Consider the following 26,237-nt stretch of genomic DNA (forward strand, 5'->3'; position numbering starts at 1 on the left):
CCCTGACCCTCCTCGAATATAGTTTTAAAAAAATTTTAGTTGTTAAATTGTCTTTTCCAAAGTGACGAATCGATAAGTCTGCGTTTTTTATTTTTTTTTACACATTGATAGTACGGATATGTGATTAAAAGGATGCATCGTGGTTGACAGTCGGCACTGTGCTTAGTTTAGTCTCAAATGTAATAAAACTTGATTGTAATTTTTGACCTGTTTGGTTTATGCGGCTTGCTGCAGTTTCTATGACTTGTAATGACTGACTTACATAGGATTAGGATGACAGAATAAGTAATTCGAATGCCGCGTGCCAATATTATTTCATGATATTGTTAAATGTGTAGGGGTAGATAAAGAATTGTTAAGACTAGAGTTGTGTAATCGGACGGTTTAGATCAATTATTAGCTATTGAAGGTAAATACCAGCAAAACATTGATCAAGAAGCAATAAGCAAAGTCAAGATTGATACTTGTAAGTAAATTGGAATTCTGGTTTATTGTAATACAAGAATTGTTAGGCATGCGGCGTTATAAGTTGTTTTCAACTTGCAATTACTCATTTGAAGGTATATAGTGTGTAAAATTATGTTTGATAGCAGGTGTTTATAGTCCTCCCAAAAACTGGAACTACAAGCTTGTCATATTCTCAATAAGTTATTAATTATGACAGTTTTTGAGTCAGTTTTTGTGGGAATTATAAAGTTTTAGGTATCTCCTTTTCATTCTATACAATTTTTGTATGTATTTTGAATGCTCTATAGGTTCTATTGTGTGTAAGGTTTGTACGTAAAAGTTACGTATGTTATTGACTTCAGTTATTTTGTATAAGAGGGTGAATAAAATTTAAAGTTAAATTGTAAAATATTATGTCCAGTGTAGTGTTTGTGTTACAAGTCCCAGTGCTTTCTTTATTCTATAATGATAGTGATTTAACAAGTGGTTTTCACATCGCCCTCAATATTTGGGTCAGAAGTTCTAGAGCATTCCATATGTTCGAATCTCTTCGAGCATAGTTTAGTGTAATACTTGTGAAGTGTAGTTTAATTGAAGCATGATTTATATGTTATATTTAATTCAAGTAGATATATTGCTTATAATAAGCATAGTAATGGTTTAGGACTTGGTTAAATATAAACACGATCTTGAATTAAATATCTATAAAGGAACAAGTATGTTCATTATTCTACCCATATGTAAATGTAAAACTGTGAAAATAGGAAATAATCGCATTGCCTACTGAGCAGGTTAGAATGTGCTGCTCGGTGGAATGGTATTGGGCCAATCGAGCGGGCTACGATTGACACCCGATGTCTCTTTTACTTAGCTTTGATACTATCGATTTATAGTCAAATCTACAGTTTTTATGGTGATTTGATCATCGATTTGAACGATTGAAAAATTCGTAAAATTTTAAAAATACTTTAGATTGTAAGGCCCCGCCGTGGACCGCGTGGATCCATGTTTAGCTAAAACGGTCTTGTCTTTTAATTATTGTTCGCTTCAACTTGCTGTCGTTTTTATTTTGTTAAAACTTAACCAGCAGTGCTTTTGTTAATATTTTTTTCTTGTGTAAGTTTTGAGACCTTATTTAGTTCCGACTCGGCAACAGAGTGACGAATGACGTATTGAAGAAACCAGTGCCGTGCTCCTGTATCGGGGATCATATGAATTTGTTAAGACTGATCATTAATTCATTATTAAGTTACGCTAGTTCGAGCCACCATATTGGTAGTTTTAGAATGTGTGTGTATGTGTGTTTTGTTTAGCTATTTATGTGGATGTATGATATAGTGACAGACGTATGAGATGTTACTTATCCGATAGTTTCACAGAGATTCCTCCATTTTGACATTTAGCAATAATTAAGATCATCAATTTCGTTATTGTACGTTTCAGGTATTTGTATGGATAATGAGTAATTATATGGAATCTCTCTAACTCTGTTGGATGCTGTTATGTTTACTTTGTAGTTCTTTGATGTGATTCGAGTTATTTATTTCTCATATACTCCGGTCCCAATAGACAGTTTTAATGCCAGTGCGGAACATTCGTATAATGTAGGCTAGAGTTGTCTCTTCAATGTTAAGAAAAAAAACTTACTTGATATGTCTTGTGGACTTTGCGCTAATGTTCGCTTAATCCACAAAACAGCGGGTATTTAGTTTTTTTTAATTATAACTTTATTGGGGTAATTTGTAAGATATTAATTTCTATAGTTATAAAATCCAGTGAATTTGTCATACTATTATTAAGCCCTTCCTTCTAGCTCATTGTGACACTCTGTTTCTGAGTCCATAGTTTTAAGGAGTTGTCTGCCTACCGCCTTTTACATTATGTCAGTATAGGATAATTATTAACAATGTAATATAATGGACTTGGTTATACTATTAGTGTAGTCAAAGTATCTAGGACATAAGAGATTTTAAGTCAAAGAAAGCAAGTTAAATTGTTTAAAATGTGTTATTATTTATGTCTTAAAGTATTAAAATGGTTATTTCTTATTAATTAGTTTGTAAACCACGATTATGAGTATGTTCATTAGAGCTTTTTTTACTTTGACATATGACTAAAACCAATAAAACGTGTTTTCGAATCGGGAATGCATAATATTCCTCAAAATAAACATTTTTGATAGCTTGTAAATGGGATAAGACTATGTTTGGTCCCTGATGAAAGTAAATATTAGTATTAAATAGTTATAATCAGAGTATATGCAGAATTGTATGCACTTTTAAATCGTTGCTTAAAAGTTTGTGTGGGTATTTTGAAAATCATTTGAGATCTTCTTAATACCCACAACTACACCTGTTGATTTGTTGGCAATTTTAAAATTATTTACAAAGCACGTAAACAAGTAGCAACAGAATTCCATTGTAATTAAAATTATGTCGAAAGCAGAGCATTTAATCCAATATTTGTGTACCAATATATTTATATCATGTTGTCAAAGGCATACAATGCTACGTATACCCGATGTCTTCGTACTACATATTTTATAATTCGACAACTGGTCTGTATTTTGTAAATAGTCACATCTTTTATTATTTAATTATAATTTCTCAAATGCCATTTTAATTGACTTGCGTAGTTTCGATGGCGAGGGGTGACCTCGCGTGTTGTGTTTTATTGGTTTTCAGTGGCAATTGATGTGAATACGTACACGATTCCATTTTCTACACTCTATCGCGTGTTCTGATCACAACAAACATCAAAGGTTCCCTTTGATTTATTAGATCTTTCTACAATAAAATTGTTTTGCATTTTTTAATTAAGTTCTGTTCAAATAAGTGGTTATTTTAAGAAGCTTTTAGATTCAGTTTAGCGAGTCTAAAATTAGAGGTAGGGTGAACATGACTTGTATGCACCGAAATGTTTTATTGTAATTATATACGCAAGGTTTTTTTTATTTTGTAAAGCATTCACCCGATCGCTAACAGACTCAAGTTCCTATACACGATAGTTAGTTATGATGTAATTTTTTACAGTTCGTAATTAAGATAATGATAAAGTGTAGAAAACAATGCAAGGATGTTTCCTTTTTGATATGAAGTTGATGAATTATATTTCCTCTCATTTTAATTGTACCACATTTGACCTACATTTGCGAATATTTATAAAATGATTGATATTTTTGTGTTTCATTCAACTCTCCTTACCCCCAAACAAAACTTTAATTACATTATAAACACTTGGCTCCATATGTTCCTAGTTATATTATTCTCGCAATAACTTCAATGTATTTCTGAAATGAGGTCGCTGGTGATAAAAAATGTCAATAATAAATTAACCTTCATAGAATAAATCGTTTATCTCATAAAATGTATATCCGCTAACAAGACTTTTTGTTGATTGTAGCTAACATACTATGTACACAAAGTTGTATACGAGAGTGAACGTATTTATGAATGGGCGAGCTTTTTAGCTTTTTATAGACATTTCATTTACGCACTGTTAGCCAGTTCATTCAAATATGAATTTAAAAAATGTTAGGTTAACTACGTACAAGATTTTTTTTACATACCCAAATATAATTTGGTTACGTTGGTTTTCGTTGATGTAAAAACCGTAACAAGTTTATAAAATGCTACGGTGAGACTTTTCCTGAGAAATATTAATTAACCAGTTAAATATGAAAGATCTATCGTATAACATATTGTAAAACTAACATATCCATCAGTGTAATTGTCGTCATTTGTAGCCTGTCCTGGCTTTAAGTTTCTGGCGCTTCGCCAAGCACGTTGCGTGCGACGTACAATCAATACTGTTGAGGGCATGCGTCCTAACCATCTGCCCCCACCCCTAACCTCCCCGCTTAAATTGATTCCTGTACAATGGACGTACATATCGTATAGCGATGTAAGTCATTATACGCATTTTGTATATTTTAAAGTTGTTTATTTATAAAGTTAAAATAATGTGTACAAAGGTCAAAAAAGTCCAATAGAAGAAGAGATTTAGTACGGCCATCAGCAATTTTTATAACTTAACAACAAAATGCCGTAATGTATGCCATGAGATGAAAGTATCTATTGTTTTCAAGACATAACGGCAAATGCTACGCCGTTCTTTAATAGCTATTGTCCTGGACACGTAGGTTTTTATTTATTAAGGAAAAACATATCCATTGTAAGGGTACTGGTCCATATCATTAACGACGAGTTTAAACATCGATCGCAAAAGGCTACCGGATCTCACTGAAGTAACATATTAATGAACAGAGGATATTTTACATTTCTCTTTCCTATAAAACCCCTCCTTTATCTTTGCAAGAAAAGGCTGGAGGCAGAAAAGAAATAGAACTTTGTCTTCACAACGCACTTATCGGACGAAACGAGGGTATTTATACATTTTGTATCTGTATTCTTTATCGTCGTTCTATCGAGAGAGAAGCTGCTCCGAACTCTACAATATACCTACGTTACTTGGGACGTTTGAACTGTTTACATAAACGATTCGTAAGTAGATAAAGATAATAAGCGGGAATTTATGTTCTAATTCAATACCCATTTCTCGTCACAAAAACGACATGATTTTGGTCAGCGGGCATTCCCTTTTATGTTTGTCGATAAATTGTTTGAATCATTAAAATTTCTCAAAGCTCCGGCTTGTATTTGCACTAGATACTGTGACGTGAGAGAATCGCATGCGACTGCTATATCGTCACAATTTGTCCTCATCACAACTCATCTCAAGGATTATTCAGTTGCACAACAGACCATCGTGTGGGCAGTCGTGTTTAAATCACCAGTCATTTTGCACGATTTGTACGTGTTGTTATATTATATTTTCAATTAAGTTCTAGTTAAATTTGTTCAAATTGAAGTATTTAAGTCGTTTAATTGGAGACTGTAAGTACTTTTAGTTAACCTTTTTAAAATGTTATTTTCACTTCACTATTTAAATAATAGTTTTGATCAAGCGATGTGCAGAATCAATTACGGCGTCAAAATATAGTACATGTTAATTTAAGAATAATAATAACAAAATAGACTAGTTATACTGTACCCATTTAATACATTTTGGTGGTATAAATTCATTGCATTTTGTGTTTTAATTATTAATTACCTAATTATGTATATGAATTCGCACGCTCGTTGAAGGAGAAAGTTTCTAAATTTCATGATCGGATTTTATACCATTAAAACATTGGAACTATAGCAATTTTTATGTTTTAGCAAAAAGACCGCATAAACAGTCCCAGTTTAATAGGAATCGAATTGAAATTGCACGCTGGCGGAAAAATTTCATTCCTTTGCGCCAAAAATTCATTTGAATTTAATATATGGAATTCCTTCCCGTTAATTATTTTACTTCCTACATAATTTCTAAGATCACAGTAGGTATTAACATATACTTGAAAAATGAAAGATAAAAATTGTAAACAGGATACAAAGAAGTTTTCGGTGTAGCAGAGTTCAAAGTTGCTAATTTATCTATAGATATGCACAACAACAATTCTCGAAACGAATACTTTACTCGTGTCATGACCGTGGTCTCTACTGAAGTAGGGAGTAACTAAACTTTCGCGTAAAAACTTAAATGTGGATAGTTGTTAGATTTAATTTTCAAAATGTAATTAAGTAGGCACTGTTACATAAATTAAATATCTGACTAGATAAACATATTTCTTCTTCTAACTTAATTTCTTTACAGAAATCATCAACATGCAAATATTCTTCTATTTGAGTTTCGTTGCTTTTACACAACTGAGTTATGCTCAAATGGATATTCAGTTACCCAGGTAAATAACGATATCAAGAATTTCATATTTAAAGCTAGTTTTATTATTAAATTAGAGTGTAAATAAATTACATACGCTTATTAAAAATATTTAAATTTGTTCAAAGAAATTCATTTTATAACTTCTTTTTAGTTTCAGTTCTTTTAGTTATAATGAAGAAAGTAATAGACTAGTCAACTCGATAAATGAATTCGGGTTCAAATTGTTATCGAAAATGATGAAAAAATATCCCGATAAGAACATTGTCATCTCACCGGCGAGTATATCTTGTAAGTTTAGTTTTATGGACATACGACTCAGTGACTATCAATTAATTTGGTCGACCATGAGTTGACACCGTTGTATTAACGGTGAAATATGGGAACTTATGTGATTAACTTTGTTGTACTTAATAAAAGAAAAAGCCAGCTTGTTTCTCACGACACTTTATCCTATAAAAACATAAACCGAAAGATGTATTTTCTTGTGACTTTTATGTGTCGTAAAGGGCTTAATGTTCCATTTAATTTAATTGCACTGCCTATGGAGTTGTTTTTTCCTATAAATTTTTAATGTGGAACAGGTCTGCTGGCAATGACTCTGCTGGGCAGCGTGGGGAGGTCGTATGACGAACTTGCCGGGGCACTTGGATTTTCCGAAGGTAAGACAACAAAGGATGCACCTACAACACTTCCGTGCCATTTTCCTATAATAAATCTTAATTGTAAAGACAATTGAATAGTGATGTTTAAATGACTTTCTTTGATCGATTTTTTTATCCCATTTTTTGTTATTACAAGAATTATTGCATACGAAAATCCCGCCGCGGCGAGCATATAAACAGTCACTAAGTACTAACTTTATTTGCGCCCTAAAATGAAGTAATTCAAGTTATAATTTTAGAAATCGACTGCCTTTTATACAGATTTTTTGACAATATAATTTTTTTTTAAATATTTTTTGTAGATATCTTATTGAATCGACAAAACCACGAATTGTTCGGTGAATTTTTGCGACATGTGAACTCGGATGGTACGTGGAGTAAGACCATATTCGCTGACGCAGTGTTTGTGGACAGCCGGTCACAGCTACGTGACGCCTACCGGGCGTACCTTGCCAGGGTATACGGGGGCGAAGTCCTAACTGTCAATTTCACTGACACCATGAACGTCAAGGAAATTATTAATGAGTTAGTTGTACAACATTTATTGTTTATGTTTAATAACTGTGTTTTTATTAATGTAGTGTCATTCAAGATCGCGTACATTTTTGACTAAACCATCACAGAATTGTTTAGTCTCGTTTTGATTCCTATAAGCTTACATGGAGGTGTGCACACTACTTTTAGTTGTGCAACTAAACAGTTGAATTAGCTGCGAAACAATCGACAATCGCACAACAGTGTGCGATAGTTCAGTCAAATGTTTGCACCCGCTCTAAATATGACACTTTTATTACTTTTAATGCTACAGAATATATTAAAAAGTTGTAGAAATATAATAAGCACTTGATTTGAAATTCGCTATGCAATTACAGATCAAATAAAAAAAAACAATTTGATAAAAGAATAAGAAACGGCTAACGATATAAAATTTAATTTTAAAAATACTCAATTTTGCAAGTGGTTTTTGTTTTGTACAATTATTATATTGTACGCGAATAAAAACGTGTATAGACCTAGTTTTGATTTGATGCAGATTTAGATCACCCTTGCCCTAGTTATTTTGTCATGCATACATACTTTATAATATAATTAAATATCAACGAGTACCTCTCTCTAATTAAAAAACATCGTAAATGTAAAAAGAAGAAAAAAATTAGTAACAAGTACTTTTTTCAATTATTTATGTATGAATAAATCGTGTATTCTCGGTTAACCGTAACCGCAAATATTAATTATCCACCTTTAAGGTTGTTAAGAAATAAATGTGTTATGTTACTTTTTAGTTGGGTGAGCACGCAAACTAAGGGCCAAATTGATAATTTCTTGAAGGAATCTTTGCCTGTCAGTACTAAAGTGGTGCTGTTAAGTGCTCTTTACTTCAGCGGGCAGTGGGCGAGACCTTTCTTACCTGAACACACACGGAAGTACGTATTTTTATTACGACCAGTTTACCCGCATCGTAAATTAGATCTGTAAACCTATAAACTACATTTATTCTGACATTGTATCGTCTGTTTACCATATAAACTATTGGGTGTCCATGTGTGTTTCCCTTCGTCGCCTCTAACTTAACCTTTCTTTATGTTGCAGAATGACATTTACGCGAGGAAAGGACAAAATCAATGAGGATCTCATGTTAAATTTGGGTCAATTCAATTATATTCATTCTGTAAAAGATGGTTGGTAATTTATTTATTTTATTAGGTTCACCAAACAGCTTAAAACTAAATACATTATTACAAATGACAATAATGAACTAGAGAAACTAAGTTTTAAACCGAAGTAGGTGTACACAACATGACTATACAAAACAACTATGAAAAAACCAACAAAGTGCAAGTATAATGTACTTAATATTTAATTCTTGTTTTAAAACTTAAATTTATGAGGTTTTATCAAACAATAGAAAAGTAGAGGAAAAATGTAGGGAGGGGTAAGGACAAACATAGTTATTGCAGTATTTTTGTGATACTATTTTTGAAGACTACGTATTTAGGATTGAAGATGTCTAGATCATTTGAAACACTGTTATAAAGACGTCTCATTCTAACAAAAGGATTATAATATGAGGTATTGGTACTAAAAACAAAAAAAATAATAATACGTAATTATGGTTGAAGTGTTGATTTTTGTTCAGGTCTCCATATGATCGCGTTTCAATACAACGATAGTAGCACCACAATGTACGCGTTAAAACCTCGTATGCCTAACGAATTGTCACTGACAGAGTTAATGGAGCGTTTGGATTATTCCAAGATCGATAGCTTAATAAACCAGATGACAGAGTTAGACACAGTTGTACGATTCCCTAAAATGGAAATCAAAAGCGATGTTAATTTAGAATCAAACTTAAAAGAACTAGGAATTAGATCCATGTTTGATCCACGCGAAGCTAATTTTGCGTTGATGATAGACACAAATACGGTAGCAAACAGAACTGTTGATGAAATTTTAACAAGGATCAACGAAGGCAATGTGAAAGAACGAAGAGTCAAGAATATAGTCAATAATCTTATGAATCCTGGAGTTTATGTTGATTCAGTCATGCACGAAGTGAAAATTAAAATCGACGGTATGTATAAATAAAATTATTTGCGTTGACCGCGCACATCTTTAACTAAACTTCCGCACAACTATTTAGTCGATTTTTAGTTGTGCAACTAAACAAACGACAATCGCACAACAGCTGTGCGATAGAATAGTCAAAGTTTTTTTTCGATTACTGCCATGATGGCGATGCCCATGGGTAGTCCAAAAGTGACGATAAGCTTCGCTAAAGTCACGTATAAAACACCAAAGAGATCATCTTGCTCCTTATCCTACATCCGTAGGGTCGTCGCAACAGGTTTTTGTCCTCCACATAACTATCATACGACATCTCAGTCATCACTCCCTTTTTCATCATGTCATCTTTCACGCGATCCATCCATCTCTTTCTAATCTAATACCCTGTGGTATAACGATATCCTTTTACTTATCAAGAATGTGTTAATATTAAATCATTAAACGTAATAACAATGTTAATAGAGCGGTTAATTAATACAATAATTGCAACATTACGTCAGTGTCTATAAAAAGACTAGAGAGCAAATCTTTTATTATAATTGTCATATGAATTTTCTGTTGCCAACGGCTATTTACACAATGTAAACGACTTTTCTTACATTCCCCAATAGTTTTATTAATGGTCAATATACCTGAAATGTCTAAAATTAATAGGATGTCCATGGGCGTCATTGATCACCTCTGTCTTTCTCTTACAAAAAAAATCATAAAAACTCCCGCAGTCTTGAATAGAAAATACTGCCCACAAAACTATTCTATATTTGCTTATACTCAGTTTATTCCTAAGTTTAACTTTATACCGCGTTTATTTGTAAGTACGGACTGAGCACTTACAGAAATGCTCAGTTTAAATTCAATATTTTACACATTGAAAATGTATCGGTTTTGAATATTTAGTAACAATAGTAACTAATAGCAAAAACCTAAAATAAGTTAGATTTAGTAAACCACACAAATAACAATAGTAATAAATTCATTACTGGACATTAACATATACATTTCAAGTACTAATGTACATTACATACTTAATAGATCGCTTTATATAACGCGCACTGCGAATTAGACATTTGTATGCGTTACGGTAGTTCACAATGGCACATTGCGAGTCTTACTATCCTTATATCTGAGCAGTTTCAAACCTTTAATTTACACAAAAGAATATATTTAACGGTGACCAGAAGCTCAATAATAAATAAACTAGCTGTTGCTCGCGACTTCGCCCGCGTGAAGTTATAGCCTATGTTACTCACAGATAAATTACCTTTCTAACGGTGATAGAATTTTTAAAATCGGCCCAGTAGTTTTTGAATTAATTGAAAAATTTGTTACCCGCATAATTCCTTTTTACTATGGTTTTAATGTAACCAAAATTATCTAATTTATGCGATGAGTAACAACATCAAGGTTTTAAAACCCCCATAGCATTTTGTAAAGATAAACCCGAAATTTCGAAAGAGACGCTTCGCAAAACACAATTAAGGTATCATTTGAAAGCTGAATCAAAGACATGCGTTGATCTATCCACGCCTTACAGTTTCAAAAATACTGTACATTTACATTTTGTTGCATAATTGCAGAATACGGCACGGAGGCGGTTGCAGCAACAAGCAGTATTCTGGCGCGGACGGCGGAACAGTTCTACGCGGATTCACCATTCTTTATGTTCATTAGAAACGAAAAGACAAAACTAATCACCTTCAGTGCACTTGTATTCGATCCCACCGTCTAATTTATTTTGTTAAATATTAATAAAATTGTTTTTCATGTTATTTAGTTTAATAAAATATCAATAGCTTATTGCAACCCTTATCATCTATGTTACCTCTCTCTCATTCTTTCAAAAAGAAACAGAGACAATACGTTTCTTTTTATAAATATTTAGTTAGTGAAATCTCGCGTTTATGACCAAACAAATACGGTAGTTCCGTTTCTACACAAGCGAATCGATGAATTATGGTTATGTAAAGGTCATTGAACAGGATATTTTCATATTAAAAATTCAAATATATACGTTAATAGGATAATTCAACAAACATAATTGAAACATGCAAACATACTGATACACATGAAATTTACGCGTAGTTAGGTAATGATCTAGGATACAATATAACGTCGCTTATAAAAAATTTTACTAATATTATAACAAGGAAAGTATAGATGGACGTTAGTCATTACGTATCTCCGAAGCGGCTTAACAAAAACTGAAAACAATCTCTGAAGAACTCACAGGCTACTGTTTTTAAATTCTGTGCAGACGAAGTCACAGGCAAAAGCGAGTTACTTATATAGCTAATTGTATTCAATGCACTAAAACAAGCTTCTTCATTACTCAAATTATCTTTGAAAAATAAATCAGAATGCATTTGAATAAGTATATTGTGGTTAAAAATAAACTTCAATAATATCTTAAATTTATTTACTTTTCAACATTCTTATTTAAAACTTATGTTAAACTTAGAAGAGGATTGTTATAATATAATTTTACATATTTCAACAAGATCATGAGGTTTTTGCTTTTACTAAGGTAGGTATTGTTAACACTTTAAGCACTAATATAAAATAACCATTGGTAAGTTTGAAAAATTGTTATTCAGAGCTTATTTTTTAAATGCCATTAAGAACTCAGCCAATAAAAAGTGTCAGTAACAGGGGACTTTTAATTAACACTTTTATACAAAACTTTTTAAACTTTGGGGAAGGGAGAATGAAAGGGCTGGCTTTTACATTATTATATAGTGAAATTCAATTGGAATCAGAAATTATACTTACACTTTCCATTGGCTGACAATGTCATTTAAAGTCTATGGATTTATTTTGGAATGTCTGTGTTTATATTGGTAATTAAAAGGTAAATAAATATTATTGACAAGTTGTGATTAAACCATTATAAGGGAAAAAGTTTTTTTAGTTAGGTTTGAAAAAAAAAATCTTTTTGAATTTGGCTATACAAACATTATAACAGCAAAAATCCACAGGATAAAAATAAAAATTTCTATTTAGCTATTATTCCTTAATCTCTCTAATCTGTCATTAAGAGTTTGTTTCCATTGCTCTTCTGATATACTCTGTGCCCACTCAGGTATTGATGCTTCCGGTAATGCAAAGTTAGCCATCGCTGACATTACCTGTAAAATTATAAAAACTATAAATTAAAGTTTTGTGTGAACTAAACTAATACAAATGGCTAAATAGTAATATTCCTTGTAAAAATAAATGGATATATGATTTAGGGTTTAGCAAGGAATTTTTTGCAAAGTATTTGTGACAAAATCAATAAAACTTGCACATTTGCACTCCTATGGTGTATAAAGTACACCTAGAATACAAATGATGTTACAAATACAAAAATATCAACCTCTTGTGCTCTTTCATTATCCATTTGTATGGAATCTGTTGGTCTAGGAGTACTCCAAACTTCTCTAACTAGTGCATTCTCTATGGGCTCTATGGCAGGCACATCTTGTGACGGTACTTCCTGATCTTCGGCATACTGAAATAAAGAAACACATTCTTATGTAGTACAATAATCAGATTTCTTGATACATTTTAATAGCAAAGAAATTATTAAAGTCTCGTCAGTTAAGAGTGACAGAAAAAGTTTACACATGTCTGATGCATTTATTCTTATTGCATTGTTTTTCATTCATATTCTTTAAAGTTAATTTTCAGTACAGAGTTCAGAGTACAAATGATAAACTAACCATTCCCACTGTATCATCATCTCTGTCTCGGAAATCCATGAATGTACCATCGGGACCTTGTGGAAGTGGCTCGTAACCGAAGTATTCAGACTGTTCGTCATCACTCTCTTCATTGTTACCATTTATAAACTCATGTCTAGGAGGTGGGGTCAAATTGTTTTGAGAGTTTTCGGGTGGATCAGGTCCGTCGCACACCATGTTTTTAATAACCGATTAAATTAACAAAGTTTCTCCTATAAAACCAAATGGTTTACGCAGGAAATATCACTTTATGTGGTAGAAAGCACAAAGAAAATAACACTTTGTGTTATAAATTTACTTTCTATCTAACTCCTAAAGGTACTACTTTAAAGTTTGCTAAAGTTGTTACTCAAAATAAATTATTAACAAAGTGTTTTAAAGTGAATTATAATAATGTTTTTACATAAAATATTGCATTTGTATAACTTAAACTTAAAAGTCAAAGTCACATACGTCAAATAATAAGTTAATCAAAGAGTATCTAAGGCAAAAAAAACTAATCTGTATGAAAATAAATGGATAGGTCATAGATAAATTTCCACGTTCTGAAAAGAAAACGTTTTATACGTTTTTTATTTCTCCTGTCTGCCTACTTTTGGGTTCTCGTATCTGCATCTGCCAAGCCTAGCGATTTCTAGTTCCACCAAAGATTAAGAAAGGGTAACTTAAACTTGACGTTTGACATTTATAGCGATAATCTGCGTCTGTTTGACAGAAATCAACAATTTCGCTGTCAAATTTTTATTCCTGAAAAAGTAAATAAAAATCGCAAAAATTGAGCCCCTATGGAATAAATCTACTTTACTTTTAGTCGCAACTATAATTGTAGTAATGGCGTGGCGTAGTCATGGTGTAAATAATGCAGATATGATAAGGAATCTTCGAGGTATTTTTAATTTTATAAAATCGTATTATGTTATTGCGCATGCACCTGCTTAGGTCGTATAATTACTATTTTTATTGCTAAGAGTTCTGTAAATCAATAAACTTTATATATTTTATTTACTTTAAAACGTTTAAAATTATATAAATTACTATGCCTGGTAAATTGTTAATTCAAAATATTTTTTTTCAGCTAACGGTATTATAAAAACCATCACTGTAGCGAATGCAATGAACGCGGTTGATCGTAAATTTTATTGCCCATATGCCCCTTATCAAGACTCTCCACAATCAATAGGATATGCTGCAACTATTAGTGCTCCACATATGGTAAACACTGTTTATATTGTTATACTGTTTATATTTTTGTTTGTTTTGTTTTGTTGTTATAAGATTGAAATGTTTAAACAACTCTTGCTAACAATTACAAGAAAAAGATAAAATTCTCGCACTTTCTACAAGCTATGTATTTAATAGAATATTTTTAAGCCTCAAATAATGTTATATGTTTCTGTTTATTATTATATTCTTATGTTAAATGTAGCATGCTCATGCCTTGGAAAGACTACATAACCAGTTGGTTCCTGGTGAGAAAGCCCTGGATGTGGGATCTGGTTCTGGTTATCTAACAGCATGCATGGCAATCATGCTCGGAGATACTGGAAGCGTCGTAGGAATTGAGCATATCCCAGAACTTGTATCTCTTGCTACCAAAAACATACAAAATGGCAACCCTGATTTACTAACATCTGGAAGAATTAAACTTATTGGTAAGTGTCAATTTTTGCAATTTCTGCATTGTATCTATTAGTATGTTATTCAATTTTATTATCACATTCAGTACCAAAGTTTTCTTAAAAAAATCTTACAGCGGGTGATGGGCGAAAAGGATATCCAGACGAGGCACCATATAATGCTATTCATGTTGGGGCAGCTGCACCGAGTGTGCCACAAGCTGTAAGTATATAATATTTAATAAAAACTTATTTGCCTATGTGTTCTTCCAGACTTTGTTCTACATCTCTGCCAAATTTCCTCAAGATCTATTGTGCTGTCAGGAGATACCTTCTAACAAACATCCATCCATCTATCTAAACTTGCACATTTATAGTATTAAGTAAGATTGTATCATTTAGAGAAGAAGATGTGTGTAAATAATAATTTCATTATTTTTATTTATTCTAGTTAATAGATCAGCTGAAACCCGGAGGACGTCTCATTGTGCCAGTTGGTCCTGAAGGAGGGGAACAACATCTTACACAGGTATGGAACAAATTCGAGTGAGATATTCAACTTGTGTTGTCACATAAAATCTAAAATCTATATATCTTTCTACTATTATTTTAAAATCCACACAGATTAGTAAATAATGAGTAAATGAATCACTCAAGTAAATTAAAAAAACATGAAACAAGGGCTATGTGTCTGTGTTAGATGACATAGAGAATTGCGACAAAGAGAACTCCAGAGCCTGTTGTTGGATAGTGTATTATGTGAATTTACAGGTGGATAAAGCAGCAGATGGTACAACAACGGTAAAGAAACTAATGAGTGTGATCTATGTCCCGCTGACAGACAAAAACCATCAATACCGTGAGTGACTATCACTGTACACAGTATTTTATGTACTGCTCATTATTATCCTAGCTACAGTCCTCATTTACTGTCTCTACAAACGCTTACGACGTTCATTCAATTTCAATATATAAAGTATGCAAACAGTGGTGGGCAAATCATGGCTTGTGTATAAATGAATAAAGTCAAAATAAATATGATGCAAGTTTATGAAGAGTGTATTCTGTAAGGAAAAGAAAGTAACACGAAAATTTTATAAATGCCTTTATATGTACTATTAATTAAATGCTCCTATTAGATGTTAGGTTACTCAAAATAGCTCGCAATCATTGTGGCACAATATTAATATAATATTAATTCTATTTGTAGGTTTCGAGTACAATTAAAATATCATCTATATTTTCTTAATAGTGTAGTATTATATTATCTGTGCTAGTATAAAAAGTTTTTTTAAATTCATTGCAAATAATCAAACAATTGTAAATAATTTGCTGGCCACTGCTATATATTGTATTATTTATTACTAATATAAATTTTATAAGCACACACTTTTATTGTAAACTTTTGAAGTTTTAATTACAGATTTGTAAATTGTTATACAAAACTTGTGCTTTGGAAAAGTCCTTTTGTAATTAGTTAGAATAAAATAAATATATGTATTGTATTGTTATGGATATTATTTTCCCTTATATTTTTAGTCTGTTTGATCTCACATACTAATTATTGGAATGTTTTCATTTCTAATGGGTGTAAATTCATTTTTTTAGTGTATGTAATTTTAAAATTAATAATAATAATACATTTATTGTCTCTTTTGCATACATTTCATGAAAGTCTTGCAAAATTGCAAAATTAGTTCTTTACATTTGTTAAAAACAACCCTTTTGTTAAAAATCTGGTAAGGTAAAATGTTAGTAGCAGTTTGTAGATTTATTTATTGTTTTTATAGCAATCCATTGTTTTAGGTTCTTGGCGCTAAATTGTTTATTTTACAATCTTTTAATTCCCAAATATTTAAATTGGCTCAGACTGATTCATTGTAAATTTTTTCCACTATTACACTGGCAGCCTCTAAAAATGGTAAGTTAATGTTTAAAATCGACAAAATCAATGAGGAAATGTGTAATGACTTTTAGTATATTCCGTTGTTTGATTTTTGGTTTGTTATTTTTTTAAAATTCACAGTCAATTCATTGTTTTAGGTCCTTGGCGGTAATTTTTCTTTAACCTTAATTATTTGAAATAACTGAGAAATATTCGCCTTGTAATTTATGAAATAAAAAAAGAACTACAACAATGCAAATGTGTTTTATTTCGCTTCTAATTTTTTACTCTTGAATAATTTTCCTGCAAACTTTTTCTTGCCGTATGGTTTCTCTTCCTTACTTTTATCGGACTTTGGTTTCACATGCAATATTGAATACAATAATTCTGCTTCTGTTTTATTTTCAACAATTTCTGTTATTTGCTCCTGGAAGTAAAATAAAAAAAAATCTAGTACTATTTCTGATTGAAATCCACGCTTCCTTTTTTCATTTATCGTGTTTGTTTTATATGATTTTTTTTTATGAAATTGACAATTAAAATACGACAATGGTTCATTCGAACTCAACCAAATGATCGGAAATTCGTACCCGTAATCAATAAGCTAATGATGATTAAATTGTAAAATGAAAAAATCTCACCTTTGTAAGTGTAATTAGATGGTCCAAAGATTGGCCTCTGTTCATGATTCTGGTAATATTCTTAGAAGTGACTCCGGGCAGTTTCTGCACAAAGTCGTGTACCAGTATGTTGTATCGTTCGTACCACATGTCGTCGGCTGTGTTCTCATTGCTCAGAGCCATCGCCTCCTCCACGTTGGGATTTTTTCTGCCTTGCTATTATTAAATAAAAAAATACGAAAAAAATTAATGATGATCTTTAAATTGACTATTCATATATGGAATTTAAGCAAGTTTAAATAGCGTTTTTAAAGCTTAAACATTGTTACAAAAATAAACTTTCGTATTATGATTTGAGAAAAAACAAATACAAAATATTGTAAAATTGAGCAGTGGGAACCGACTTTAATATTTAATTAAATAAATCATAATGTCGATCGGAATATGTATTTGTTTCGAATAATTATGTATACAAGGTAACCTTGAGTTCATAGAACAATTCGGCGGTTGCGTACGGGCTGGGCGACCAGACCAGCTTGAGCCGCGGGAAGTGTATGGTGAGCAGCTGCAACTTCTGCTGGATCTCCGCCCCGGACAGGTCCGTTGACACCACGAAACTACCCTGAACGTACTCACGTTAATTATCTTGTACATGTTATTGTTCAATAACCAGAAAAATTCCGGTATGCAGAGTTAATATGTAGTCAGTCCATACTGTACTGTATTGATATAGAAAGTTAGCACCTGAGAATACTTATTAACAGTGCTGTTCCCGCGGGAAATGCTGGCTATACTCGCACACGTCAAATATATCATTTAAACCAAACAATTGGTCCTTCGAGCCGGATTACCATAATGGTCGTTAACTTGATTTGCACAAATTTAAGGTCCACGAATTTACGCTTTTATCCATATTTGAAAAATAGCTTGATAAAACATGTTTGATCTTCGATATTGCTACGTAATATCAGACGAAGTTAAGATTTACGAAACATTTTATATACAGAGTTAGTTATAGAGAGTTATTTTAACCGGAGTTACACTTTGCATGATCAGTAATATGAAATTAACTTACTTGTAAATGGAAAGGTTTCTTGTGATCGAACTCAATGAGCAGTATGGGGCGTGTGTAGTTGCGGCACATGTGCGTGCACTGCGCGTACAGCCGACCAGAGTTCAATGACCCGATCAGGTCCGATATCGATTTTCTTTCCACGCAGATATCAGGAGTCAGGATGTAATCACCTATCTATTAACATTATATCACAAATGTAACGTTTTATTAATAATACACATTTTAAACGAAGAATACTTTAGGTTATTTTTACCCAATGCCTTTGGTTTTTTAAAAAGATTATAAGCGATAATTAAAAAAATAATAAGGGGTTAAGTATAGTAAAAATAATAATCCCAATTTGGAATATAGTCAAGTCACTAGCATCCACAGTCGCTTTCATACAACGTAAAGCACATGTAAATATAAATATAAAATCCTACTAAGACTTTGATCATCTTAATGCGACCCTCCCTTTAGGACTTACTCATTAAAATCTAGCACATTTCAAAGCTGTATTTGAACCAATAGAAATCAAACAGCTAAGATTACAGAGAACTTACAGTAATCGTGACAGGTTCTATGTTAATTCCTTTCTTATGTAACAATGAGGGAAGATCGGAGCGAAACTCTCTCATATCCACTATCACCAACGGTTTCTCTTTGTTCAGACTCTGTCCACCTTCAAATTAAAGATACGTGTTCAGAAATATAGCAAAAAATTGTTTATATATTTAACATTATGGCATATCTGTAGTATCTTAACTAGCGGTCAGAAATGTAAAATGATTACTAAGGGATTGTATAATTATCCACTAAAAGACTATGAGTGACGTAGTACCGGTTATTCGACATTTACTCGTTAATTAGAACTATACTAAAAATTATCCTTCATGAAATTTACCTGCTTTTCGTGTGTCTAAAACATTTTCTTCTGGTTCAACATTAAGGTTGAAATATTCATCAGTTTTTCCATCTTGATATGAAGGTATCACCATCACCTGAACAAAAAATTACAGAAATTATTAAACATACTAGCTTTTGTCCCGCGAAAACGTTATTGCAAATTTAAAAAAAATACTTCGTATCTTACGTATTTTTTTGAGCGGTTTTCCGTCCATCCAAACTTTAGCATAAAATTGTGTTTTTGGATTTTTGTATGTATTAGATTCACGTAAAAACTATTGGCCCGATTTCAAAATTTTTTCACCATTGGAGAGAGAGAGGGAGGTAAATTATTTGTGAGGAGAGATAGCAATTTACTTACACCTTTAGTTTCAATTAATAATTCGAATGCCTGTTTTTCCCGTTTCAATGAAGTTAAATATGCTTGCTCTTCGACAGTTTTATCATGAATAATAAAATAAACTTTCGTCTTTGGTTCTTCAGGTTTCTTCCTACATTCAAATAATTCAATTTGCCGTACAGCGGACATATCGCTGTGGTACAAAATAACATATTCAGGCCGTAATGTTTCCAACGTCATTCCCAGAGAAAACACGTTGCCATTTTGTTTAAACGTTTGAATACAAATCAAAGGCTTTTCGGTCTCTATTTCTGTTAGGTTCAAATCATCTAACTGTAAATGAGATAAAGATTTAAGTAGTAAAATTAATTAAAAAAACATAAACACGAGAACTTCTATGTATCTGCATGGTGTGGTTTTGTAAAATGTTTGTAAAAACATAATAATAAATGATTAAATAATGAGAAATAAAGGTGTGCATTGTTTTCTATTGTTTTTTTTTTATGCAAGTTATATTTCTTATACAAAGTATGGGTTTTTAACATTTTTATTAAAAGATGGCAAAGAGCGAAGTGGCCTTAATTCGCCAAAATAGCGAAATTACCAGCCCATATATTTCATGTCTATCTTTTGTGTAGTGGTATTGCACAGTGTGAGCCGGTCCATTTGTAAGAATGATGTTATTGGTGGTTATTACTGTTAGTGAATAAACAAGTTTTTAATTTAAATACAGTAGGACCTCGATAACTCAAACCTCGGTAACTTAATAACTTCAAAAAATAATATGTTCCCTTCCTATCAGAGCCCAAAACCTCTACAACATAGACCCTTGATAAATTAAAACCTCAATAACTTAAAATATTTTGTGTTTCCCTTGGACTTTAACTTATCAAGGTTCTACTTTATTTGAAAAAAAGTACCTGTCTAATAACTTACCTGTGATAATGGTTCAAAAATACTTTCATCGGCTGATGTATCCATTTTAACAGGTAACTGACTCAAAGTTAACACATAACTTGATTTAATCATCTCATCACTATTACATTCTTCATCACCATCATTTCCATCACCATCCGCTGTGCTACTATTTGATTTAATCTCCGTTTTCACTGGTAAAGACTTCTTTGCACTATTATATTTCGAACAAATTGTATTTATAGTTAAATCCCTTCTGAATGCTGTGTATAATAAATATTTATTGGGGCCCATTAATAGGTAATTATTTAATTGACAGCATGTCTTATTATCTTGGCAAAGGATTAACACTTTAGTACTATTTAATTTCCCTTTGCCTTTTTTCTTTACTTCTCTAGGTATTTCTTGGGTTAGTAGATCACTGAGACATTTCCATTTCGGACAGTGTTCTGGATCAAATTCTATAATAAATGGAAAAGATTGTATTAAGTAATATTAGAAAAAAAAACTCAAAACATACTGGATAGTTCTTAACTTTGAAAAAAAAATGTGCAACTAAATGTCATCGAACAAGAAAAATTAAGTTTATAAATTAAGAAATAATCATTAGACACTAACATTTGGACTACAGTTATTAGGTATTTTAATAAAACAGGATGAATTTACCATTTCGTGTATTGTAGACTCTTCCTCTTGCAGCTCCAAACAATTGGTCTGCGGAATCCAGCAATATCCAGCCAGAGTTCACCTTAGCATACTCTGGTGTTCTATATTTACTTACTAAAGCATAGAACGACACTGGATCATCATGAATCAAATTTCTAAAAAACAACGAAAAATAACCTGAACAGGAATATTAAATCCCTCGCCATATCGCTAAATAATGTTGTACTAATTTTATACACATGCTAGCTTTTATATGCAACCACATTTGAGCGGCATTAGAAGAAAACAAAAACAACCAGTCTATGCAATTTTCCAAAATATGTACTACATCTGTGCTTTCCGATCTCTGTACATCAAAATCCAGGGATATCTTGTAACTAACGTTTATTCATCTAAACTTACATATTTATAATATTAGTAAGTTTAGAAAGGGGTGAAAAAAAGCAATGTAAAGCACTTTTAAGGCAGGATTTCTAATACTTGCTTTACTGTAATAATCATCTTAAGTTAATCGGCTAAATAATAGCAATATTCTCCTCTCTTTCTATTGTCTTGTCTTGCAAAAATAGAACTGAGATGACAATGTTTTTGTCGTAATAATTTTAGATTGGAAATCTATAGTTACAATACAATTATTATTACAATGTATTTTTAGTAATTCAATAGTTTGACTAAAAACTAAAAAGCTATAGAATTTATTTACCCACATAATCATACTTCTTAATACTTTTAAATCTTGAATATACTCCTTTGTTCTGGTGCTGAGCTGATGCCAAATACAATCAAGTTGTGATTGTAGTATTTTGTGAAACTTCTTTGTTATACAATTTTCCATTGTTATTTCCTTAAAATGAAGCATATTAAGTTAAAAAATTTTATTTTTTATATGTACTGAAGTAACTCAGAAACTTCTAGGGTGATTTTAAAAATTCTTTCACCATTAAAAATATATGTTATCAGCGAGTAAGATAGGATAGATTTTTTAATTTCACGCAGACAAAGTCGTAGGCAACAGATAGTAAATAATATGTGGTGTAAAAGATATATAAATTATTCAATTAACGAATTTCATTACTTTATGAAGTTGTCAAAAATTTACTTATTTAATCAGTGTTATTGACTTATATACTCTTTTATGTTAGCATTATTTATATAAGCTAGAAAAAACTTGATTTAGATATTTACCTGCATATCAAGTGTCCTGTTAATACTTTTCAATTGTTTAACAGTGTTATTCATTATATCCAAGAGGCACACTTGAATTTGTGCTGCTTTCGCAGAGAGAGGTATTTGTATCTCCTCAACCTCAGCCTGTCTGCTTTTAAGACTTTTTATTATTACACCATGAAATCTGATAATTAAAAAAATAGTTAAACATAAATGTTTTAAACAAGGTGGATATTAAAGAGAATTTGTTTTACCTTTTTTTTAAGACAAAGATATGCAGCAAACATACATACAATGTTTTTATGACTGAACATGAGACATTTCTTAAAGAAAGTCAAATAAGTAGTTTAACTAATATTTCTTAATATGATATTTATGGACATTCATATGCTTATTGACAAAGTAACAATTATATTATATTTTTAAACTAACAGATATGGTTGTATATAAGAGAAATATATCATATTAATATTATAAATGTGAAAGTTTAGATGGATGGATGAATGTTTGTTACAGTTTGTAGCCTTAACTGCTGAATGGATATTAATGAAATTTGGCATTTATGTAGGGGATAGTCTGGAAGAACACAGGCTACTCACTTTCGTTTTATTTTATTCCATGCGTACAAGTCGCAGGCAAAAGCTAGTATAGAACATAAAATTATTACCTTGGCCACAGGAATAGTTCTGTTACAAACAGTGCTCGCATAACTTTTTCAACTTGACTATATCCAAATGTAAATGATATTGGCGAGTTAGAAAATGCTTTAATAAATCCTGTCTGTAATTAAAAAAAATAAATGGTACTCATATTGGGTATGAACATATTAAATATATTTTATATGTTATTTGTTTTTACACAAAATCAATATATAAATAAGTATGTTAAGTTAGTTAGAACATTGTAAATAACATTTAAATACTCACTTTATTTTTTTGTCTATACAATCTAAGCACAAATGCCTCCTGACATGATTCTAAAACTGTATGTGCTCTTAACACAATAATACCTGTGATGTGGTTAACAGGTACTCTATTCTTTAATAAATCAACAACCAATATTCGAGTGGAAACAAAAAACACACCTCCTTCTAAATATGTCTTTTCTCTAAAAAAAAAAACAAAACAGATATAACACTAACTACACTAATTGAATATAAGTATTCAAAAAATCTCTTATCTTTTTTTTCTTATTTTTATATATAACATATTTCACATTAATTTTTATTAAAAAAAAATAAAACATATTTTATAAAAAAATAGAAGTCCACAGGCTGCGCAATCCGATGACTCAAGCAACCAGTGGTCAGGGTTGCAGAGGCAGGAACCTCCTCACTATTCGTGCGGTTTCTAAAATAACCGCCTTTTGAATCAGGCCCTTAACCCAACAATCTAGCGAGAGCTTCTTGAGGTGTTGGTCGTAGCTCTTCGCTATCAGCCCGTGTGCCAAAACGACTATCGGAATAATGATAGTCGATTTCATACGCCACATGGCAGTAATCTTGTAAGCCAAATCCAAATATTTTAATAGTTTTTCATTTTCGGCTTTCACGAGATTCTTGTCATGTGGAATAGTGACATTGACTAACATTACACAACTCTCAGACCGATCTATTATTACTATATCAGGTCTATTGGCAGCAATAGTTAAGGATTCAATATTATTATGTTTTACCTTTCAGTACCAACATTTGGGAGTGAAGGTAGATTGAATTGTGTTGTGAATAATTTCTCTTCATCATCACTACTATTTAGAACCAAAACTAAGTTACCAGGATCATTGTAAACCCAGATAATGTTGGCTAAAACTTTGTCATAGTTTATTCCTCTGAAAAAATCCATTATTTAGTATAAATGAATAGGCCAATGATGAAGCTGTGCATACTATATTAAAATTACTTTGCCATTATTAGTAGAGCATCCTTTTCTTGAATGTCAATGAAAATTTGTTTCTCAAAAGGCAGCAACGGATATTTAGTTTCAATGTTAATATCTAAAGCTTGATCTTCATCATTGTGAGTGTCCATATTTACTATTACTTTTAGAGACTGATTTCTTCTTAAATCCGCAACGTTTTTATTTTTAATATTTTACTGATCTTAATTTTAATTGTTATCTAGTATTTCTTTCTACCCATAACCCCTTATTCATGTTTACTCCAGGGCTCAATTTATTACATCAGCCTCATGTTTTAAAACCTGGCCTTGCCTACTTCTTTTTCTATACTAAATAAACAAATGGAGTTTTTATGTAATATTCAATATTAACAATAAAATAATGCCCTTTAAAAATAATTTAACCTCTTAATTCGATATTGACAATCTATCAGCAATGACATCAACAATTTCGTTTTGGAATAAATATAATTAGATAAAAGTCCTATTTGTGCTATTTTATTTCTTCAGTCAACGTTATGACTAAAAAGAGAAGATCACGTTTGTAAAACAGTTACAAACTTCCCTATTTTATCATAATTTTGACTTCTGAAGCCGGCGTAGAGTTTATAAGACATATACCTAAATCATTTTGTTATTTTTGTAAGTTCTGGTTAAGGTGGAAATATAAATATTTCTTTCTTTTAGTATGGTGTCTTTCAATTATTTAAATGAAAACTAAAATTCACTTCTAGAATTAGAAGCTTTTCTTACACAGCTATTGCCATTTAGTAGCTTGATTTAATGTTTACATTACGCAACAGATATTGCGTGTAATGGAACCATTAGAAACGGACTAGAAAATTGACGGTTGACTTCCTCTCGGTGTTGCTAGTGCCACGGCAATTGCCGTGTTCTGTGACTTTCAAGTTTACAAATTACTAAATCTACGATCCACGGTCTTTTTTATGTATCGGGAGAAATCTATCATAGACACCTGCAATTTGACCTATTAAAACCCCTTTCTGTGGATATCCTCAAATGAAATAGAAGAGTGTTATCCAAGGGAGCACCACCAGAGCTAAAGCATTTGGTCTACGGCTTTTTTTTAACTCAATGTACACGGCAGGGTAAAATTTTTTTATGGGCAACACTGCTTTGTTTTCCATTTCCTTCCGTTCATTTCGGCTAGTTTGTCCGCCATCTTGACCTTTGTTGGTTACTTGGCCATACGCAACGTCGCGTATTCGTAAAGTGTGACTTTAACAGTTTTCTTAGTTTTTTTTTATTAAACACGTTGTAGTATAATATTGTGCAGTTTACTGTAATTGAACATTTGTATTGTTTGCTTTTTGTGTCTGAAATAATTCAGAGCATTTAGCTATGCAGATGCAAGGGATGAATCAATTTGGAAATAGAGGGTACGGCGGACCACCGCAGCCACAGCGTCAAGGGGGTCGCCGAGGAAATAATCGCGGAGGTTTTCGTAATTCTAGATTTGAACACAACAATCAAAATCAAAGAAACCAAAATCATGGACAAGGAGGTCAACGGCCTAATATTGAAGTAAGTGAATTTGACGCATTATCAGTGTGTTATTCATACATTTTACCTTTTTGGCAGTGTTGTAATAAACTTTGGCGCTTTGAATATCAAAATGATGTTGAGATATTTAATTTGCTAGAATTGAGTACAATACATGTCCCGTTAGAACGCCGACCGCCATTTTGTGTACGCAGGCATAATGCCGCCTGTCGTTGCAAAAGCAAACCTTTCTGCAAATATACTTCTTAGATATTTATGTTATTGGGATAAACTTATTTTCGTCTATAATTTTTGTATTAACACCAAAAATTGTGGTGTCACACTGGTATGTGTATAAAAATATACAAGTTGTATCTCCAAATTCTCAGTTGAATAACAATGTTATCTTTGTTTAAATTGTTATTTATGATGTATTTTTAAATGTCAATTTTAGCCAGTGAAACAGGCTGTGCCTGACAAGCAACCTCAACCGGTAGTCCAACAGC

At 31.7% G+C, this 26,237-nt stretch overlaps 6 protein-coding genes across 9 annotated transcripts in view; 4 read left to right on the forward strand and 2 right to left on the reverse strand.

Annotated features, from left to right (window-relative positions):
- Positions 1-1,007, forward strand: part of LOC106106408 (transcription factor AP-4) — a 3,162-nt gene extending 2,155 nt beyond the window's left edge. The window contains exon 4 of the mRNA XM_013286987.1: positions 869-1,007. Within this exon, the coding sequence (XP_013142441.1) occupies positions 869-1,007 (139 nt within the window). The remainder of the gene's footprint in view (positions 1-868) is intronic.
- Positions 1,008-5,202: 4,195 nt separating this feature from the next.
- Positions 5,203-11,212, forward strand: LOC106106779 (plasminogen activator inhibitor 1). 2 transcript variants are annotated; one of them, XM_013287437.1, is made up of 10 exons: positions 5,203-5,342; positions 6,044-6,045; positions 6,148-6,235; positions 6,368-6,504; positions 6,798-6,875; positions 7,181-7,403; positions 8,162-8,302; positions 8,469-8,557; positions 9,016-9,450; positions 11,021-11,212. In XM_013287437.1, the coding sequence occupies exons 3-10, from the start codon at positions 6,159-6,161 to the stop codon at positions 11,170-11,172; spliced, it is 1,332 nt and encodes a 443-aa protein (XP_013142891.1). In that variant the 5' UTR covers positions 5,203-5,342; positions 6,044-6,045; positions 6,148-6,158; the 3' UTR covers positions 11,173-11,212. The 2 variants fall into 2 exon arrangements, with proteins under 2 accessions (XP_013142891.1, XP_013142889.1); XM_013287435.1 differs by lacking the exon at positions 6,044-6,045.
- A 737-nt stretch (positions 11,213-11,949) lies between these two features.
- On the reverse strand, positions 11,950-13,584 carry LOC106106563 (male-enhanced antigen 1). Its single transcript, XM_013287163.1, has 3 exons — positions 13,145-13,584; positions 12,799-12,933; positions 11,950-12,568 (listed from the first exon to the last, which is right to left on the reverse strand). Exons 1-3 carry the CDS (start codon positions 13,340-13,342, stop codon positions 12,440-12,442), a joined length of 462 nt encoding a protein of 153 aa, XP_013142617.1. The 5' UTR covers positions 13,343-13,584; the 3' UTR covers positions 11,950-12,439.
- Positions 13,585-13,855: 271 nt separating this feature from the next.
- On the forward strand, positions 13,856-16,866 carry LOC106106562 (protein-L-isoaspartate(D-aspartate) O-methyltransferase). Of its 3 annotated transcripts, XR_001225810.1 has the most exons (8): positions 13,856-14,051; positions 14,241-14,377; positions 14,592-14,817; positions 14,919-15,004; positions 15,233-15,310; positions 15,553-15,640; positions 16,588-16,702; positions 16,825-16,866. XR_001225810.1 is itself a non-coding variant. In XM_013287162.1 (7 exons), the coding sequence occupies exons 1-7, from the start codon at positions 13,997-13,999 to the stop codon at positions 16,836-16,838; spliced, it is 684 nt and encodes a 227-aa protein (XP_013142616.1). In that variant the 5' UTR covers positions 13,856-13,996; the 3' UTR covers positions 16,839-16,866. The 3 variants fall into 3 exon arrangements, 2 of the variants coding, with proteins under 2 accessions (XP_013142616.1, XP_013142615.1); XM_013287162.1 differs by lacking the exon at positions 16,588-16,702; XM_013287161.1 differs by lacking the exon at positions 16,825-16,866 and having other exon boundaries at positions 16,588-16,805.
- A 45-nt stretch (positions 16,867-16,911) lies between these two features.
- Positions 16,912-24,791, reverse strand: LOC106106564 (DNA repair endonuclease XPF). Its single transcript, XM_013287164.1, has 15 exons — positions 24,233-24,791; positions 24,009-24,161; positions 23,261-23,441; positions 23,002-23,114; positions 22,353-22,518; positions 21,875-22,011; positions 21,168-21,322; positions 20,523-20,962; positions 19,608-19,919; positions 19,245-19,341; positions 18,904-19,022; positions 18,362-18,535; positions 17,768-17,908; positions 17,308-17,502; positions 16,912-17,093 (listed from the first exon to the last, which is right to left on the reverse strand). Exons 1-15 carry the CDS (start codon positions 24,358-24,360, stop codon positions 16,932-16,934), a joined length of 2,673 nt encoding a protein of 890 aa, XP_013142618.1. The 5' UTR covers positions 24,361-24,791; the 3' UTR covers positions 16,912-16,931.
- A 609-nt stretch (positions 24,792-25,400) lies between these two features.
- LOC106106410 (protein no-on-transient A-like) overlaps positions 25,401-26,237 on the forward strand; it is a 7,248-nt gene continuing 6,411 nt past the window's right edge. The window contains exons 1-2 of the mRNA XM_013286988.1: positions 25,401-25,773; positions 26,186-26,236. Coding sequence (XP_013142442.1) covers positions 25,591-25,773; positions 26,186-26,236 — 234 coding nt within the window. The 5' untranslated portion in view covers positions 25,401-25,590. The remainder of the gene's footprint in view (positions 25,774-26,185; position 26,237) is intronic.

This window comes from Papilio polytes, unplaced genomic scaffold (genome assembly GCF_000836215.1).
Source record: "Papilio polytes unplaced genomic scaffold, Ppol_1.0 DF822178.1, whole genome shotgun sequence".
NCBI classification, from domain to species: Eukaryota; Metazoa; Arthropoda; class Insecta; order Lepidoptera; family Papilionidae; genus Papilio; species Papilio polytes.

Coding starts and splice junctions, on each gene's coding strand:
- LOC106106779 (XM_013287437.1), top strand. CDS start 6,159: ATGCAAATATTCTTCTATTTGAGTTTCGTTGCTTTTACACAACTGAGT. Junction 6,236..6,367: donor ATGGATATTCAGTTACCCAG/GTAAATAACGAT, acceptor ACTTCTTTTTAG/TTTCAGTTCTTTTAGTTATA. Junction 6,505..6,797: donor CTCACCGGCGAGTATATCTT/GTAAGTTTAGTT, acceptor AATGTGGAACAG/GTCTGCTGGCAATGACTCTG.
- LOC106106564 (XM_013287164.1), bottom strand. CDS start 24,360: ATGGACACTCACAATGATGAAGATCAAGCTTTAGATATTAACATTGAA. Junction 21,323..21,874: donor GTATTAAGAAGTATGATTAT/GTGGGTAAATAA, acceptor GTTGTTTTTTAG/AAATTTGATTCATGATGATC. Junction 17,094..17,307: donor ATCTAATTACACTTACAAAG/GTGAGATTTTTT, acceptor TTTTACTTCCAG/GAGCAAATAACAGAAATTGT.
- LOC106106562 (XM_013287162.1), top strand. CDS start 13,997: ATGGCGTGGCGTAGTCATGGTGTAAATAATGCAGATATGATAAGGAAT. Junction 14,052..14,240: donor TATGATAAGGAATCTTCGAG/GTATTTTTAATT, acceptor ATTTTTTTTCAG/CTAACGGTATTATAAAAACC. Junction 15,005..15,232: donor CACCGAGTGTGCCACAAGCT/GTAAGTATATAA, acceptor TATTTATTCTAG/TTAATAGATCAGCTGAAACC.
- LOC106106563 (XM_013287163.1), bottom strand. CDS start 13,342: ATGGTGTGCGACGGACCTGATCCACCCGAAAACTCTCAAAACAATTTG. Junction 12,934..13,144: donor ATGATGATACAGTGGGAATG/GTTAGTTTATCA, acceptor TCTTTATTTCAG/TATGCCGAAGATCAGGAAGT. Junction 12,569..12,798: donor ATAATGAAAGAGCACAAGAG/GTTGATATTTTT, acceptor ATAATTTTACAG/GTAATGTCAGCGATGGCTAA.